The 12,637-nt window shown below is 40.1% G+C and overlaps 1 protein-coding gene across 5 annotated transcripts in view; it reads left to right on the top strand.

Moving 5' to 3' along the window:
• The first annotated feature begins 3,783 nt into the window (after nt 1–3,783).
• The window catches only part of GPR180 (G protein-coupled receptor 180), a 77,258-nt gene continuing 68,404 nt past the window's right edge, over nt 3,784–12,637 (top strand). For 3 of the 5 annotated variants that reach the window (XR_002645041.2, XR_016388649.1, XM_022576934.2), the window contains exons 1-2: nt 3,786–3,975; nt 6,403–6,561. Coding sequence is in view for 3 of the 5 variants with exons in the window: in XM_022576934.2 (XP_022432642.1) it covers nt 3,831–3,975; nt 6,403–6,561 (304 nt within the window). In the remaining 2 variants the exon portion in view is untranslated. Of the gene's footprint in view, nt 3,976–6,402; nt 6,562–12,637 lie in introns of all 5 variants that reach the window. The other 2 variants (XM_022576935.3, XM_089899420.1) reach the window with 2 other exon arrangements.

Below are 12,637 nucleotides of genomic sequence, written 5' to 3'. Positions count from 1 at the left end.
ACTGACGGCTGGGCGGGGCCTCCGGGTGTGCGGTCCGCGCAGCGCCACTGCGCAGGCGCAGCTCTTCTCTGCCAACACCTCGGAGGATTGGAGTGACTGGGGTAGCTGGGAAAGTAGGGTCTTAAAGGTTCCGGGGCAAATGACACCACCGTGGATTAGGCTTTACTTAGCTACACATGTGGTCGGCGTTAGGAATGATTACCTTCTTTTCATTCTTGAACTACAGCGATCTCCACAGATTACTCACCGGTTGAGCTGAGAACTCCAGTTCTCTTAGTTCTCTTCTTGCAAACTGTGGAGATGGGAGGTTGGAATTGCACAATGGCCTTTTTTTTTTTTTTCTGTTTTACTCTTAGATTTTCTTTGCATTGATTGATTGATTGATTTTTTTGCGGTACGCGGGCCTCTCACCGTCGCGGCCCCTCCCGCTGCGGAGCACAGGCTCCGGACGCGCAGGCTCAGCGGCCATGGCTCACGGGCCCAGCCGCTCCGCGGCATGTGGGATCTTCCCGGACCGGGGCACGAACCCGTGTCCCCTGCATCGGCAGGCAGACTCTCAACCACTGCGCCACCAGGGAAGCCCCACAATGGCCTTTTACTTTCTCGTCGGCACCATTTACAGACAGTGCAGGCCGCTTGCAGTCGTGGTAAAGATGTTCCCTAGATCCTATCCTTAGATCCTTTCCTACTGTTCTCTCCCTACTGCCCACCCTGCCTCAGCCTCCCTGCCCTCCTTTGGTCTTCCTTGCATTTCCCAGGCATGCTTCTTCTCTTGGGCTTGGGTGCACTTTCCTCAGATGTCTTCCTAGTTTTCAGGTATCAGCTTGAATGCCACCCTAGTGGAGAGTCCCTCCTTGATCATCACTCCAGTTAAAATAGCAAGCTGTACCTGAGCCCTGCCGAGCCACTTTACCCTTCTTTATTTTTCTCCATAGCCATCTTCAACATTTATGTTGAATTGCTCATTGTTACTGTTCCATGAAGGTAGGGCCTTTGTTTTGTTTCCTGCTATAATCCCAAGGCTTCAGGACCAGGCCAGGTACAGAATAAACCATCAGTAAATACTGTTTATTCAGATGAATAAATATCTTGGTTTTTTGTTTTTGTTTTCCACATAATGTGCTGGTGAAGTCTAAGAAGAATGGGAATACCCAGTATATGTGGATGTGTCATTTGTTACAACCATTTTGGGGGGCCAAGTGGTAACATAATGAAAAGTTCAGATGTACACACCACTCTATGATCCCCAAATTTCATGATGTATAATATAGATAATTGCAGAAAAACATAAGTATGTTCATGGCTATAATGAAAAACTGGATACAATCTAAATGCCTACTAGTATTGTCTCACTTCTTCAATGCAATGGGCTGATATATAGCCTTTAAAAATAATGTACCAAAAAAAATAAATAAAAAAAAATAATGTACCAACATGGAATGAGGACCAAAATATATTGTAGTGAATACTTACTGTTCTATCTGACCAGACTTCCCTACCCTTTATCATCTCCCCAAGTTGACCCACCCAGGCAGACCACAGGATGTGCATCTGACTCACCATAGGCTAGCTGAATCCTCTTCCTGGGATTTGGAATTGGACTGAGGTTTTAGCATAGTGCGGTTGCTCTTGAAATCTGAGGACCTATAAAAACTTGCAACTTGTTGGTAGCTATACTCATTCAAATGAAACGAATCAAGAAGCCTGTTTTGGGGGCTCCCCTGGTGGCGCAGTGGTTGAGAGTCCGCCTGCCGATGCAGGGGACACGGGTTCGTGCCCCGGTCCGGGAAGATCCCACATGCCGCGGAGCAACTGGGCCCGTGCGCCACGGCCGCTGGGCCTGCGTGTCCGGAGCCTGTGCTTCGCAGCGGGAGAGGCCACAACAGTGAGAGGCCCGCGTACCAAAAAAAAAAAAAAAAAAAAAAAAAGAGAAGAAGCCTGTCTTCAGTGAGAGAGAAAAACAAAGTTGATTATGAAGAGAAGAAAGAGAAGAAGAAATATTCACAGTATTCAAGGCCAATGTTCAGACTTTTTTCAGGACCAATTTTATTCCTGTCCTGGTTTGCAAACACCACATAATTTGTAAATGCACATCTTAAAGGATCCACCCTAAACTATTAACAAGGAGTTACCTTTGGGTATCCGTATGAGCAGGGAAAGAAGGAAATGAGGACTTCAATTTTTACTTCATACTTTTTTTCCCCCGTACTTTTCTGACTGAATTTTTTTCTAAGCTGCATAATTACTTTTATAATTAAGAATAAATAAAATATTTTAATAAATATTTTAATAAATAAAAATCTCATATATTAATATCTCCAGTTTATTCCTGGTCATCCAGAGATATAGAAAACGCTGGGTATATATGAAATGTTCCCTCAAGATTTCTTTTTCTAAATGATGAGGTCTGTTGTGAGAACTTGATTATATGTAATAAAAGCTTGTTGTCAAGTGAAAATAATTTATATACATTTATTCATGAAATGATTTTTGAGCTTCTACTCTCATCAAGACAGACATAGTCACTGACCAGCTGGCACTTACCATATAGTAAGGGATTCAGATAAATCAATAGACATTTACAAAATAGTGTGGTAACTGCCCTGGTAGGGCAGTAAGGGATTCTGGTACCAGGGGTATCTAACACAGATGTGAGGGTTTGAGAAAGGCTTCTTACCGTGCCTTGGGAAAGTAAAGTAGGAAAAGGAGATGAAGTGGAGGCTGAATGGTAGAATGTGTGAAGTATTCCAGCAGGAGGAATCTGCAAGTGCTATAGGCCCAGAAGGGAGAACTTGGAGTGTGTTTAGCAAACTGACAGTGGCTCAGTAAGGATGGACATCAACTGTTGAAAGATGCAAATTCGAGAGACTTGAAAGTCATATTCTGAAGAGTTTGGGTTATGTCCTAAGGCAACTGAGAGACTTTGAAGGAAAGCGATACAGTCATACTGCGCTTCCCAACGCTTTCTGTGGTACTAGGCTAGAGATAGACTGTGTGTAACCACTTCGAGAAAATAGACTGTTGCCAGGTTAGTTGCCATAGGCCAAGTAAATAATGGTAAGATGGTGGCCTGCATAGAATAGTGGCTGGCACTTCCTAACCTAACCGTCCAGAAGAGGCACTAACAAACTTGTTTCATTGAATTGATTGCATGTAGAGGTATGAGGGGTGGTGGTAAGGGGGGGGGGCGGTGTCGCTATAATTTTCAGCTGTCTGGCCTGTTGGATGATGGCATAGCTCAAGAAGACAGGAAACCTAGGAGGTAAAAGTCGGTTGAAGGTGCCGAGAGGCCAGGCGTTAAATGGACAGGGGCAGTTAGGTGCTTTTGAGACATTAAATTGGAAACGTCCAGTACGTTACATGGGCACGTAGGGCTTTCTTTGCTGGAGTATTCCTCGCCTCACCAGAAACGTTGCTGTTGTGTGTTTCTTAGTCCTTTTCGTATCCCACACTTCCCCGGAAACCTTTCGGGCCCGTTCCGCGCGCCCGCGCATGCGCAATGGCACCACGCGCGCGGAGGAGAGGAGGGCAATAATTTTTCCGTAACCTGAAGCAACATCCTCCTGAGTCTCCATAAAAAAGGCGGGAACTAGCCAAAAGGCCGGGGAGTGATGGGACTTGCAGACCTGAAGTCCCGCCCATTTCAGCCTCTGATTGGTGAGTATCCTTGGCTCGTGGTGGAGGGGCCCCCTCATTGGCTGTTAGACCCTCGGGGGCGGGCCCGCGACGCCGGTCCCTCTCCCCTCACCTCCCCATCTCAAGCTGTAGACGTGGGGCCGCGGTCACAGGCGGTTAGGGGCAGGGGTGTGAGTGCCGAGCAGGAGGCGGGGATGGGGGGGCTGCGGCTGCTGGCGGTGGCCTTCACTTGCTGCTGGTGGCCACCCGGCAGCCAGGGTAAGACGCTGCGAGGCAGCTTCAGCAGCGCCGCGGCCCGAGACGCTCAGGGCCAGAGCATCGGGCACTTCGAGTTCCACGGTAGGTGTGGGGGCGGGGAGAGGGATGAAGGCTCGTGGGCCCGTCCGGCGGCCCCTCCCTCCCCGCCTTGCGTGGGGAGCCGGGAGCCGGCGGCGGCAAGGCTGGGGACTTCACCCAGCTCACCTGCGCTTACCGCGTGGCCGGCAGCCGCCCCCATCACAGCTTCCCGGAATCGTGGGATGCGTTTATGGCCAGCCCCTGTGTTGCTGCTCCCCAAATCCTTGTACCTCCCCCGGTTAGTGGCTGTATTCTGCACCTAAAAGACCGTTTCCCGAATCCTCCCCGTCCTAACGAATGTGCTGATGACTCTCTTGCTGCCAGTTTCGAGATCCTTCGCTTAAAGAAGCATCCTTTGCTCGCTCCGTTCTCAGCCTGATTGTATACACTAAGGCACCGTAATTCGTGAAGTCCCAGAACTTAGATTTCCTGGGTTTTGTTCTTTTTGTCTTAAGATCAGTTTGCTAAAACCTACTTGCAGCAGAGAGGTTTTGGAATCACCGACCCCTCCCCCAAAAGCACCTGATAATCTAGTTGTCACAATTGCTGGGACAGTTTGGTTACCTCCCTACGAAAGGAGTAGCTTTACTGTGGACCACGAGGGCTAGAATTAACTTTACAGAAATGTGTGCAAGTGTATCCTGGAAGCTTCATAATTTGTATCCTCTGTGGCCCTTCTGAAATGAGATTGCATTCGATTCTTCCCTTCTGGTCTCCCTCAAAAATCCATAATTCTTCAATGAATGAATCTGCATTCCTTCTAATTTTTGCCTTATTTATTTGCACTCTCAAAATTTGAATGTTTTTCTTGGTATATACTACTTAATTTGACTACTACTATATCTCAAATAATTATTTGCTTTGATGAGGTTAGGATCCTTGATTCATAGAGTCTTTAGCATTAAAAGATGCAAGATCACAATACTGTCCTAGAGAGGATTCTTACAAGAAGATAATAAAAACAGGAAGCTAATTGGTTGGGAAAGAAATTGAAAGTATTGAATTACAGAATTATTGATGTGAAGGGAAGGGAAACTTTATTATTTTTAATCTGAAGTTTTAAAAATAACAGAAAAGGAGATGCAATCCATTTAACAAAATCTATTGTGGAGTATACCTTGGGTGAATGAAGAAGAAACTTGAGGGTTTTATTATTTTTTTAGGTAACATTTTCAGTTACTTAATCAACTGGCTGTAACTATACTTTGACTATTGACAGTGATGGTAATGTCACTACAATAAATGGTACAGTCTGGACACTTACAGAAAATCTGGCATGTATGGAAGCTGTGACGCGGCTTGTTACTCGTGACTCCCAGACAGGTTTAGACAACCCTGATATTTCATGGTGATTACCTGATAAACATAGAGGAGAAACATGTAGTAAATCCAGATTTCTCAGGTAAGATTGAGGAATAGAGTGTTCCAAGTATATTAACATACACACTTTCTATCTTTTGTGTGTGTGTGTATTTTACTATTACCAATTTTCAGTGAATTCGAATTCAGGAAAATAATAATACTAAGACCACACAGTACTGAAATATGAACTCTAATTCAGAATGTGATTTAAGATGTTAATAGGGCCTTAGAGTCACTTTTAAGGCTGTTGATAATTTATAACGTAATTAGTTTATATCAGAGACTTAGACAGTTTTTGATACATACTATAACTTTAAATTTATTTAAAATGTTTAGTCAAAGTGATAATAGTAAAAACAACAGAAACAGGAGAATAAAAAGATCTTCAGATGAAAAAACAGCTCTGTTTCCCTTCTCCTCACCCAGAGTCCCTTTCCCTAGAGGCAACTACTTTTTGCTGTTTCTCTCCTGGGCCTTAAATGTAGTTGCTGTGAGCAACAAGGCTCATTCTATAGTTGTCTTACACGTATATCGTTCTGAAAATTCCTTTGTAAAAGTCACAGATGTCAAATTTTGTATCACGTCTACCCCAAAACTCATTTATTTAACCTTTCTTGCTATAAGATGTTTTTGTTTTTTATATTAAAAAAATAATTAAATATTAACATACATGTTATGTTTAAAAAACAAAAGAAACTTTGGCAGGAAATTTCTATGGATAGTTTATAGGCAAGTGTTAAAGATGTGGAGTGGTTGTAAAATGAGGCAAAATTCTATCACAGTGAATGTCTACATACAGAAGTGGCTGTTTATTCAGTGAAAAACCATGCGTTATCAGCTGAAGTATAAGGAAACACCACACATTGTTTTGAATAATTAATGTGAATAATCTCTTGACTTGCATCTGAATGGGATGGTCATTCTAATGTGACCTACCTAGCTAAAATGAGATTTAAGAAAAACTGTGCTCTTTTAATTCCCATTTTGATACCTAGAGGATTGAATTGTCCTACCGTCTCAGTTCCATACAAGACCAAACTAGTTGATAATTTTTGTTCTAATGTCCAGGTGACCATGCTCTTCTCTGTGTCAGAATCAATGACATAGCAGTAGCCATTGGAAAGGAAGCTAAACTCTACCTGTTCCAAGCCCAGGAATGGCTAAAGCTGCAGGAAAGCGGTCACGGTTATAGTTGTAGCGAAAAATTATCCAAAGCTCAGTTGACAAGTGAGTATATCCTTTTTTCTTTGATCGTTATGTATATTTTTTTCTTCCTTAATGTGGGGAGTATAGTATTTACATATCTAGATGTTTCATGGCACAGCACATATCACACTCTGTTGAGTACATTTTAAGCTAAAGTTTAAGGAAACTAATCTTTTCCTTGATCAAAAGATAGAATGCCTTTTTCCCCTCTTATTCAAAATATTTGAAAAAATATCCAGATAATTTATAAAGGTGTACGTTCCTACATTCAGACTTCTCACAGGTCACATAATTCATACCAATATGGCAGATATATTTTGACCAAGTGACAGCATGGAGTGAATGATAACATTTGTTGAATGCTTATTATCTGGTAGCACTGAGCTAAACACTAAGCTTGCATTATCTCAGTTAATTGTATAATTTAGCCCAAGTGATGCTGTTTTGCAACATGTTATTGGGACTCAGGACCAAGTCATATGGTGACACAATGTGTCATTTTAGACTATAGCAGCCCCACATCATTTGTAAACCTCTAGGTTTGCCTCTGGAGAGGCTCTACTTTTATTATTCTAGTTGCCTGAATTCTTGAGCTGTTCCATTCTCATCAACGCTGTCCCATGCATTAGGGTGTTTGCCATCCAGAGTGAGTGCAGATCTTTTTAATATAGAAATGAAGAGCATATGCCATGCTACCCATTTTACCCCTTGGAAGTTAACTGGTTGTTAATTAGGAATATGAGACATCCATGAGAAAAAAATAGGAATTATCCCTCTCCCCTTTCCCCCCTGTATTTCCCCTACCATGTTCTGCATAATGATGAGTCTCTGACTCTTCTTTCAGTCTAGTCAGTAAAGCACTGCCATTTCTAAACATCCAGTCTTCTTAGTCTTAGCAGCTGTCTGGTTCCCTCATAACCTGAATAGGGATAAGAGTACAAGTCCCCAGTCATTGCCACCCATTGTGGGGATCTTTTGTCTAGGTTTGTGAGATGACATTGACAGTATGCTGAAGAAGCCTGAATGACTGGATTCAGATATCAAAGAGACAGTTACATAAAGTTATTTACCTCAACTCTGAATTTTAGAACTTATCTGGGAAATTCATACAAATGCTCATTATCAATTCTCTTTTCCTTTCTACACCAATTTAATCATCTAGGTGTTCCACATATGTATAAAATGTTCTGGCCTTCTGTTCCCAGTTATCCCCTTCTTGTTTCGTAAGTTACCTCTCAGTATCTCTTGAATTCATCTACTTTTCTTCATCTCTAACCCCACCATGTTATTCCAGGCTGCCGTAATCTCTCGCCTGTACTATTGCAGTAGCTCCTACCTGGCCACTGCAGCTATGCTGGTCCCCCTCTGGAATCAGAGTGATTTTTCTGAATGACAGGTTTGATCATGTCACATTGGCATCCTCACCACGCCCTTCAGTACTTCAGTGGGTTCCTACAGCTCTGGGACAAAGGCGGCCCTCCTTAATCTGATCAGCAGAGCCATCCGAGTCTGGCTGTTGCTTACCCCCGACCCCAGCTTCATCTCACAGCACTGCCCCGTTGGGCCTCATTTTATTTGTAGTGCAGGTGTTCTTTCAGTGCCACCCTGGGCCTTTGCACAGGCTTTTCCTCCGCTTTTTCTTCCTTCCCCTCTTTGGCTCGTCCATCCACTAAGTTAACACTGTAGTTTTTAGAACCTGTTGTTCTCCTCCACAGCATTTATTTTAGTTACAAGTTTACATTTTATTTATTTGTTATAAAATCAATCAGTGAGAGCAGCAGGGCTCTTTTGGTCTATTCATTCATTCATTCATTCATTCACAGCACTTCCAGTACTATGCTAGGCACTAGAGATACATCAAGGAACCAAAATACTGACACTCTCACAGTCCTTAAGGCTGCTGAGGGTATAAATAAGTTCACTGTGAATAAATGTGAAACTGCTATTGTGATAAGGACTATGAATGTTAGTTACATGGTACTATGAGTGAGAATTTATGATACACTAGTGCTCAGTTAAGCATTGACTAAGTATTTGTAGGATGAATTGTCATGGAACTTAGTGATTGAGGGGTTTTTGGTTAGTAGGTCATTTGCTTTGTACTTCGCACCTCAAAGTCTTTTTCTTTCTCTATTAAAAACTTATCAGGGACTTCCCTGGTGGTCCAGTGGTAAAGAATCCACCTTCCAATGCAGGGGACGTGGGTTCGATCCCTGGTCAGGGAACTAAGATCCCACATGCTGCGGGGCAACTAAGCCCGCACGCCACAACTACCAAGCCCGAGCACCTCAACTAGAGGCTCGCGTGCCTCAACTACAGAGCCCACGTTCTCTTGAGGCTGCGCACCACAACTAGAGAAAGAAAACCCACAGGCCACAACTAGATAGAAGCCTGCACACAGCAACTAAAGATCCCACATGTGTCAAGGAAGATCCCAAGTGCCGCAACTAAGACCCGGCGCAGCCAAATAAAATAAAGTGAAATTAAATGAAATAGTAACTTATCAGACAGTTGAAAGCTTTGAGCTATAGGAATCGATTTGTTTTCTTATATTACCTGATCAGTATTATACCATATACTATATACACTTGCAAAAGCATAATTTTTTTTATCAGTCAAATACCTTCAGTCACAGAACTTACGTATATAGAGAGACTTGCTGCATTGCAACGACAGCTAAACTTGAGAATCACTGCTAGTAACTTGTAATAAGATCTTGTTATCTTTGAGCTGCACTTCACCTATCTGTATAACAAGGAAGTTGGACTAGTTTTCTCTAAGCTTCCTAAAAGTCCTAAAATGCTGTGATTCTAATTATGACTCTTTAGGTGGAGTTGCATATGTAGAGAGCTATAATTTATAAAACCTCTTGCTGTCGTTTCTTTTTCTGTTTTCCCTTCCTCTTCCCTACTCTTAAGTGCAAGGGTATTCTTTGGAATTGTTGGAACGGAAGATCTCAGGAAACTGGAATTTTTGAGGAATGAAGATTTTTTGTTAAATTTGGAGGTCTGAAATAAATTGAGTACTAATGACATATATATCACTTTCTACATATGTAATCAGTTCTTTTTCCCTTAACAAAAGCCAAGTCTTAACAAAATCTGTATTCTCCAACTTTTATATATTATTTTCATATTTATAGTATATTGTTATTTAGAAGCTTCGATGCATTGAAACAAAAAGCATATCCTTAAATTCATGACAGTGTAGTAGTATCACGTATTTGAAAATAATCCCTTATAGAAATAATTCTCATTTCCTGACCATTAATGAGACTTTTAAGAATTAATAGCCTTTCACCTACTTGGTGATGAGCCCATTAACTATGCCTAACTCCTATGTAAAACCTTATTGCTGCTGTAAACTATGAAAAGATTAGTAGATTTGAAAAATCTCAGTGTTGAATGTTGCTTGTGATTATACATTCTCCCAAATCAATGTTTGAGAAATTATTTTTCAGTCTTACTTTTTGCTTTTTTCTCTTTCAGTAATTCATAAAACATCAGATTTTTTTAAATGATAAAAACTATTTTGTAGGTTTTTAAAGCAAACAAAGAAGATATTTAAATGCACAGAAAATGATGAGTTTATATGCAAAAAAATTTGCTGTCAAATTATAAGAATTAAATGTAACTTTGTATATAAAACATTTTCAGTATTATCTTTTTACATCATATGCATATATTTCCTCTTGTACATTTGGTATATTGTATAAATCGCTTAAAGGTGTAGTATTTTTTTATTCTGGGTAATTTTGTTAACAGTATTCATTTCCTCTTTAATAATATTGGGCGATTAGCCTTTCAACACCATTCTCTGCAATTCAAGTTTTGTTAATATTTGAGGTACTCATTACATCAGCATACAATAAGCGTGCTGTGCTGTAGCCTTTTGTTTCAAAAACAATGAACATGCAGTTTTGTCAAGAGGCTTATTTCCTAGGCATACTGAAAAAGGCAGCAAGACAAAAACTAAGGCCAGTATCACTTTATGAAGCACACTTTTGTTTTTATCTGATGTAGATCTACTTAATTAAAAATGAAACATCAAAAAGTGTATTGGTGAAAATGTAATGGTTAAATTTTTACATTGTTTTATCTAAGAGAAAAAGTGCAAGTGATAAAACCTCAACACAGCAAAGCCTTTATATAATGAAGTCCAGATTACAGAATTTCGAGCTGCACATTTCAAAAGCCTTATTTCTGAGCTGCTATTGATCATATATTGAATTCTTATTAAAGGTCATCAATTTAACAGAAACTAGAGGAACTAGAGTCTTTGCTACTTTTTTCTAGAAGCTGTGCAGTAAGAAAAACAGTATAAATGTCAGCTAAATTAAGCTATCCAAAAAAAAATGTTGTGGTATTCTTAAAATCATCTTGTCCAGTTTAACTACTATTAATGAAATTCCCAAATGTAAAGTTTAAGTCCTCAAAATTTGAATTCTGACAAGATAAATCTGTATCTCATTTATAAAGACAACGTATAAATAATATTTCTCCAGCCTTTTATTAGGAAAATTTTCAATTATACATACAAGTTGAAAGCATAGTACAACCAATATTTGTATATCCTTGGCTTAGATTTAATAATTTTATCAATATTTTGTTACATTTGCTTTATGTTTGTATGTGTGTGATTTTTGTTTTTAACTGAAATGAAAGTAAGCTGTGGGTGCCTTGAGCAGTTCAACGTATTTCAGCATACATCTTATGAGTAAGGACATTCTTCTCCATAACCATTACCATTACCATAACAATACCATTACTGCATCTAAGAAAATGAATAATTTCATAGTAACCTCTAAAATCTCTTCCATATACAAATTTCCACAGTTATCTCAAGAAATGTATTTTATTTATTAAAAACTTTCATTTTTTCAGTTGAGGAAAAGATCAAGACTGACTGGCATGCAGTGGGGGCAATCTAGACTTGGGAATTGCACCCAACATAATCATATATTTTAAGAATACTCTACTTTATAGAGAATCAGACTCTCCACACAGGACTTTCATATACTGTCTCATTTGCTCCTCACAAGAACTCTGAGTCAGATAGGGCAAGTATCTTAAGTTTACTACTGAAGAAAGAAATTTAGAGAGGTTAAGTAATGAATATGATTCGTAAGACTTGCTTCTCTAACTCTTCCATTGTCTTTATTACACATAGTGTTTGAGACGCCACTTTCCTACAACATCAGGGTAGTAGTGAGTCTCTCTTAGGTCAGAATCATAGTTTTAGATCGAGAAGGGATCTTAGACATCATTTAGTGTTTCTCAAAGGGGGTGCTACTGGCATTTTGGGCAGAACGGGTCTTTGTCACGTAAGCTTGGATTGTATGAGGTTTAGCACAGCCCTGCTTCAAGTATCTTGAAGTTGAGAGCAATTGCTGTGACAACAGAACTGTCCCTACACATTTTCAAATGCCCTGCAGAGGAGTAGCATTACCCTGGATTGAGAACCACTTATTGGTATAATCACCATATTTTAAAGAAAGGAAAAGGACAATTAACCTTTATTCAGCAACTACTATATGACAGATACCATGTTAAGTGACTCATATAACTTAGTCCTTGCATCAGCTCTTTGCTGTATTATCTTCATTTTACAGATGAAGAAAGTGAGTGTCATTGCTTATGTAACTTGCCCCAAATCATATAGAAGGTAAGTATTGGAGCCAGGATGCAAGCACAGGTCTGTGTGAGGCCAACATTCATGAGTTCCCACCCCAGCCCAACACACTATATAGATGTGACCCATTATAACAACTCATATTCCTGTAACTTCTATTTTTCGACTTTTAGTACCTTTTTAAAGAATAACCAATCAGGAAGAGATTTTGGGAAATCTTTTGAAGGTGTTTGTCAGTCACAGTTTTTAGATATAATAATTTCCAAAGTTGAATGCTCCATTTTAAATTTAACTCAAGTAATTTTTGGAAATGTTACTGTGATGGCTACACAGCACTGTGCATATACTTAATACAGAACTGTACACTTAAAAATGGTTAAAATGGTAACTTTTTATTGTGTACATTTTACCACCACAACAAAAAAATTTTTAGTGTTGCTAACTCACTTGAAAACTTTGAAAATAC

This window comes from Delphinapterus leucas, chromosome 18, assembly GCF_059928025.1.
Source record: "Delphinapterus leucas isolate spDelLeu-1000000601 "Yukka" chromosome 18, BTC_Dleu_Yukka2, whole genome shotgun sequence".
NCBI classification, from domain to species: Eukaryota; Metazoa; Chordata; class Mammalia; order Artiodactyla; family Monodontidae; genus Delphinapterus; species Delphinapterus leucas.
This window is presented reverse-complemented; position numbering and strand designations above follow the sequence as displayed.